The sequence below is a fragment of the Pollicipes pollicipes genome, unplaced genomic scaffold, assembly GCF_011947565.3.
Source record: "Pollicipes pollicipes isolate AB1234 unplaced genomic scaffold, Ppol_2.1 Scaffold_4002;HRSCAF=4701_pilon_pilon_pilon, whole genome shotgun sequence".
NCBI classification, from domain to species: Eukaryota; Metazoa; Arthropoda; class Thecostraca; order Pollicipedomorpha; family Pollicipedidae; genus Pollicipes; species Pollicipes pollicipes.
Genome location: NW_023596420.1, coordinates 40040288 through 40047293, shown reverse-complemented (window position 1 = coordinate 40047293; position 7006 = coordinate 40040288). Strand labels below are relative to the sequence as shown.

Here is a 7006-nt window from a genome sequence, read left to right as displayed (position 1 = left end):
AATTCACCAGGCAGATAATTCACCAGGACCCTCAGCCTGCAAATCCGGCCTGGACGGGCCTGCTTCCAGATAGGTTCCTGAGCCATAAGAAGACTCCAGGGTCCCATTCCAGACTCTCATTGATATGGATCCCTATGGGATTCTGGATCCATCCTTGGGATCCAGCCGTATGCCTGCAGACTACTTCGACTTATTTGTGCCACTACGCTCCTGTGCATCGCCTCGTTTGCGTCTCTGCCGAGGTCACGCGGTCATCTCACTGCATCGCTTCCCTGGAGGCTTCCTCAGTACAGCGAACACCATGAGCCGCTGGGCATCATCGGCTGCCGAACCTGGGCGCCTCACCAGCTGGGCCGCGGTGCCACGCGGCAGGACCCTACAACTGCCTCCCCCCCCCCCCCTCTCCCTGTCCTGACGACTGATCTTCGGTCGCCGCGCTCCCCCCATGTCCAGTCACTTCACAAGCACACGTGCTGCCACAGTCAAATTTTCATCACTGGCTGTCCATTGGAGCCAGTTTGCCTAACGCTATGGATGTTTTTGATCGATGCTAGCATTAACTCCGTCCGCGGTGGGCAGCTGCGCTTGTCAGCTCCCGAATTCTGAACGCCGTTTGACATCCCTTATGCTAAGATGGACTGACGGGGCCGCTACTACCATTCCATAACTTCCGAACCGGGCTCTTACCTCACCATTGCCACTGGCCCGCTGTAAGAGAACCGCAGTCGCCGGTCATTTTATCGTTCGTCCATTAGTCGTAAGTGCGTCTAGTTTCATGCCACAGTGTACCCTGCAAAAGGCAGAAAAAGTTCCCGTTGTTGGCGGAATAGATCCGAGCGGTCTTGTTATCACGTAATTCATGCGTTTGGTGCTATGGCCCCTCACGTCCGATGTGATCTGGAACGTTGGAAATATATGAATATTGATAACGCAGCCATGAAGGAGCTTTGTGTTTCGTCCTTGACTGTTGTGAACAGTTTAAAGCTTGGGAGTCAAATGAAATCAATTAATTATATTTCAAAAATTGCCAATCAGAAAACATGTTCCGACTCACGAATTATTGAGACGAATGCCCAATCGGGGGTAGTTTGCTCTGGAACAGTCTGTGTCGAAGGCTGAGCACACAAGCGTGCCTAAAGCCTGCTGACATTATGCTCTCGCCAGCGAGTTAAAGGGCTCCACGACGCCATGACCCATCATAGATTGCACAGTGGGTTGCGCCATTCCCCTCTGTGGGATGCCTAGACCGTAAAAGCAGAAAGCATTTGGTGCAACCCGAGCACCTCACAGAAGGTTATGCGTCGTGTTATTGGGGGACTTTGCAGTGTCCTGATTTGTTGATGGATACTTAAGAGAGGCCTCTCTCTACAACGTCAAGGCACTGGCATTGCAGCGCTAGCGCTCACCAATGCAATGGCACCACACCGTGGCGCAATGCCACTGTAGTCAGTGTTGGATAGCAGAATGTCAGTTGGAATATGTATATATATATATATATATATATATATATATATATATATATATAATATATATACATATTCCTCCCAAAGCGTGCCACACAGCCACCGGGCATACATCCCCGGTAACAAGTGGGGGTCTTTGTTATATGTTACGGAAGAAATTACAACCCGCACTCGTTTACTTCCTCTCTCTCCCTCCCCACCCCCCTCCAACAACTCGTCCATCTGCCTACCTCGCCAAAACTTCCGATTCCCAACCCTAAATTGGTCATATATCCCCATTCAAACCTTGGCATTCATCACAGCCAATTTGCTACATTTTTTTTGTCATTTCGTATCTGAGCGCAAGATTGAAGTGGACTGAATCGGCGAGAAAATCAGATCGTGGAGGTAGATTGTGTGAATTTATGTTTAGGATCGGTCATATCAATGAGATTCCTCACCCTCGTTCACATTCCTTTAAAAACTCCTGGTGACAAACGCAGGCCGTCCTGCGCCAAGATCCGGCTGGCCGCTTGCAGCGATGTTGACCTTGGTCACGCAGGGGACAGCGGTGCGAGCGTGCGGCGCATTGCGTGGTAGCAGACGCTCCTGGGCTGAGTATGGCAACGCAGTTTGTGGAGAGCATTTGTCGGTTGTGGGGGTCGGGGTCGATCTTGGAACTCTTTGGTGGGTGGCTGGCTGGCTGGAAACTCTTTGTGTGAAATGTGAATGTTTGTGCGATTGGCAGTGCGTTGCTCGTACTTCACAACACGGGACCTGAGTGCAAGCCTCGCGTCATGCACAGGCCATCAGCTTTCAGGAAACGGATGTGGCTTTAAAAGTTCACGCTAAAGGCAAGCCTTAGTCTGAGGGCAGCGGAGACAATACCAAATCAATCCACGGGGCATCCCATGGCGTCCACCCATCTTTCGTAATGTGCTCTTCATCCGGCAGTCTCGCAGCGAACCTTTTATGGGGGCGAGCTGCATGCGCCAGTCAGGGCGGACTAAGTACCCTCTAGCTGCTGCCCTGTCCGGACGCCGAGCACAAACTCCACTTGGAGAGGTCCCTGTGCGGGCTAAGTCTCGGCAGAGGACTCTCATGTGTCCACTGATGCGCTCATCAGTTTAAGATACCAACTTTTTGTCTAATCTATTGGTATGTCGATCCACACAGCTCAGCGAGTGTAAGCGTCCGCTTAAATTGCTTGATAATTCAAGGCCATAAAGAATATTGCACCAAATTGCCTAGAGCACATTCCAACACCATTGCTTACGGATCACAAGACAAGGAACGGTCAGCCAGCTACCCATTCATTATGGGTAGTCATATGGCCGTTCATGCAGCAGTCCATTGGCTATGGGCGTCTACGTCACAGCCCGTGATGGCGGGCGCGATGAGCCACCAGGCCGTCCTCGTCGCACGTCAAGATACTGTTCTGTGCGAGCACTTTCACCACTCCGGTCGTGACACAGAGCAGCGACAATGAATGTGCGGCACTGGGCACAACAGCGACAATGAATGTGCGGCACTGGGCACAACAGCGACAATGAATGTGCGGCACTGGGCACAACAGCGACAATGAATGTGCGGCACTGGGCACAACAGCGACAATGAATGTGCGGCACTGGGCACAACAGCGACAATGAATGTGCGGCACTGGGCACAGCAGCGACAATGAACGCACGGCACCAATAGGCACTCGAAGAACGATAGAACACACTGGGCAGCGACGGCTCGCCGGCCGAGGCGTACGCAGACGCCGGGTGCACTTCGAGTCGAGCTGCACCTGCAGCGTATTGGAGTGGTCGCGCAGCAGGCACCGGCGCACCTCGTAGGCCCTTCGGCCGCCGCACACCAAGTCCGGGGCAGCAGCGGCAGCAGCAGTCTACAGCCGCCGCACCATCACGGAGGACACGGACAGCAGCCGGCGGGGTAGATGGCGGCGGCGGCGGGGGAGGCAGTCAGCTAGAGTCGGTGGGGCGCAACAATTAAGCCAGCTCAGTGGGCCCACCGCGCTGGTAAAGCGCGATGGTGAAGCAGGGCAGGACGGTTACCGCTGGCTCCCGCCGCCGAACTGGGCCGACCAGAACCAGACAGGCCAGAGGTGCATGGTGGTGGTCATGCTCCCTGCAACAGACGCACGACGACTGTTGAAAGCTCACGAAAGCACACACTACCCCCCACACCTCAGCATAACTTTCTAAACATGCATACTCATCTTCAAATCGCTCGCCAAAACGGCGTGCTTATTGCCAATGCAGTGGGCCAACAGAGCTTTGCGTATGAGCAGAGCGAGGATAACAACGAATGCACAGAGCAGGAAGGCAAAAACAGCTTTAAAATAGCTGGATCATTGCCTCATTTCGGTTCAGCGACCAAGAACGCACAATTAATCTTCGTGGGGAGTGGTCCGACCTTGGTCCGTTGCTCTTTCCGCTCCATACCCGTTCCATGAAGAAATTCCGGTTTACCAGATTTAGATACTTTCTGCGCATTCTGGCAGCAATTTCAACTTTTTCCGTCCTGGTCGATCTGCCCGGTTCTCCGGGCCGAAAACCTTGTGGGAGCCGGGCTTTAAGGCAGCACATGATTTGAAGCTGGGTGGCTGGGAAGAGAAGACAAAGGTATCCTAGTCCTAGGTAGAAGGTACTTAGGAGGGCACAGGGTGCCTGGGAGCAGAAGCCAAGTTCACCCTTCACTATGGCCCTAGGCTAGAGGGTCACTTAGTCCCGCCCTGACTGGCGCATGCAGCTCGCCCCCATAAAAGGTTCGTTGCGAGACTGCCCGATGAAGAGCACATTACGAAAAATGGGTGGACGCCATAGGATGCCCCGTGGATGATTCGGTATTGTCTCCGCTGCCCTCAGACTAAGGCTTGCCTTTAGCGTAACTTTTAAAGCCACATCCGTTTCTTGAAAGCCGACTGGCCTGTGCATAGCACGAGGCTTGCACTCAGGTCCCGTGTTGTGAAGTACGAGCAACGCACTGCCAATCGCACAAACATTCACATTTCACACAAAGAGTTTCCAGCCAAGATCGAACCCTCAGCCCGACAAATGCTCCCCACAAACCGCACCGCCATACTCAGCCCAGGAGCGTCTGCTACCACGCATTGCGGCCGCACGCTCGCACCGCTGTCCTTGGCGTGACCAAGGTCAACATCGCTGCAAGCGGCCAGCCGGATCTTGGCGCAGGACGGCCTGCGTTTGTCACCAGGAGTTTTTAAAGGAATGTGAACGAGGGTGAGGAATCTCATTGATGTGACTGATCCTAGATATAGTTTCATCTAATCTACATCCACAATCCGATTTTCTCTCCGCTTCAATACACTTTAGTCTTGCACTCGGATGCGAACGAAAACAGAAACAAGATGTAGCAAATTGGCTACGATAGATGACAAAGCTTGAACGGGGGTGTATGGCCAGTGTAGGAGTTGGCAGTGTTGGAGGGGAAGGGAGAAGTGAACGAGTGTCATTTCCCCCGTAACATATTGCAAAAGCCCCGCTTGTTACCGGGACATATGTCCGGCGATGGTGTGGCGCGCCTTGGGAGGATGTATAGAGAGAGAGGGAGAGAGAGATAGAGATGGAGGAGAGGAAGAGGGAGAGGGAGAGGGAGAGGGAGAGGGAGAGGGAGAGGGAGAGGGAGAGGGAGAGGGAGAGGGAGAGGGAGGAGGGGGAGGGGGGGGGGAGGGAGGGAGGGAGGGAGACAGAGAGAGAGAGAGGGAGAGAGAGAGAGAGGATATATATATATATATATATATATATATATATATATATATATATATATGTATAGATACATACATACATACATACTTCGATAGATAGATACATATATAGATAAATAGTTAAACAGATACATAGATAGATGAATAGATAGATAGATAGATAGATAGATAGATAGATAGATAGATAGATAGATGAGTATAGATAAATAGATAGCTAGATAGATAGACATAGATAAAATGACTCGGGTGGTCAGGCATAACGATACAAGTGTTTGGATCCAACTGGGCATGTGCTATGCAACAATGAATACAATGGCATTGCGACACATTGCAATGCCAGCTGGAGTGGTGAGTGCCGGTGGTACAGTGCCAATGCCTTAGGCGATGCAGAATGCCTTGTGCAATGCATCACGCTTTCTAAAATATCCAGCAACAAATCAAGATTGCAGGTAAGGCTCTCAGTGACACGACGTATAACTTCTTGAGATGCTCGGGTTGCTGCGAATGTTTTCTGCTTCTACAGTCTAGGCCTCCAACAGAGGGGAATGGCGCAACCCGCTTTACAGCCTATGATGTGTCATGGCGTCGTGGAGCCCTTTAACTCGCTGGCGAAAGCACAATGTCAGCGGGTTTTAGGCACGATTGTGTGCTCAGCCTTCGACACAGACTGTTCCAGAGCAAATTACCGCGATTGGGCATTCATGTCAATAATTCGTGGGTCGGAACAGCATGGTAACTTTGAAATATAATTAATTCATTTTATTTGATTTCCAGGCTTTTCAAGGTTCATACGCAGTCAAAGACGAAATGTAAAGCTTCCTAATCACTGTTGTTGTCATATTTCATACATTTTCCAACGTTCTAGATCAGGTCGGACGGCGAGGGTAATGACACCAAACGCATGAGATTACGTGACACCCACAAGACTGCTCGGATCTATTCTGCCGACAACGGAGCTTTTTTTGCCTTTTGCAGGGTACATTGTGGCGTGAAATTAGACGTACTTACGACCAACAAAATGACCGGCGACAATGGTTCCTTTACAACGGGCCAGTGGCAATGGTGAGGTAAGAGCCCGGTTCGGAAGTGTGGTATTGTGGTTAGTGGCCCGTCGGTCCATCTTAGCATTAAGGGATGTCAAACGGCGTTTACATTTTCAGGAGCTGATAAGCGCAGCTACCTAGCACGGACGGAATGAATGCTTGGCATCCACCAAGACATTTCAGAGCGCTTAGGCGACTGACTCCAATGGACAGCCAGTGATGAACAATCCGACCGTGGCATCACGTGTGCTCATGTAAGTGACTGGACATGGGGGGAGGCGGCTGACCGAAGATCAGTCGTCAGGACAGGGAGAGGGGGGGGAGGGGGGGGGGGTTGTAGGGTCCTGCCGCGTGGCACCGCGGCCCAGCTGGTGAGGCGCCCAGGTTCGGCAGCCGATGATGCCCCAGCGGCTCACGGTGTTCGCTGTACTGAGGAAGCCCTCCAGGGAAGCGTGCAGTGAGACGACCGCGTGACCTCGGCAGGAGACGCAACGAGGCGATGCACAGGAGCGTAGTGGCACAAATAAGTCGAAGTAGTCTGCAGGCATACGGTGGATCCCAAGGATGGATCCAGAATCCCATAGGGATCCAGTATCAATGAGACTCTGTAATGGGACCCTGGAGTCTTCTTATGGCTCAGGAACCTGTCTAGGAAGCAGGCCCGTCCGGACCGGATTTCCAGGCTGAGCGTCTGTGGTGAATTATCTGCCCTATACTGGTATCAGCCAGTTAGAGCCAAAAATAGTTGACAATGATTCCCTGAAGAGAGCGAGAGACGAGCAGCGTGTTTA

The 7006-nt window shown here is 52.0% G+C and overlaps 1 protein-coding gene across 1 annotated transcript in view; it reads right to left on the bottom strand.

The window, feature by feature from the left end:
- LOC119094490 (open rectifier potassium channel protein 1) overlaps nt 1-3567 on the bottom strand; it is a 46200-nt gene extending 42633 nt beyond the window's left edge. Inside the window, exons 1-2 of the mRNA XM_037217547.1 lie at nt 3500-3567; nt 3198-3283 (exon numbers count right to left, since the gene is read on the bottom strand). Of these exons, the coding sequence (XP_037073442.1) occupies nt 3198-3283; nt 3500-3567 (154 nt within the window). The remainder of the gene's footprint in view (nt 1-3197; nt 3284-3499) is intronic.
- Nucleotides 3568-7006: the final 3439 nt, after the last annotated feature.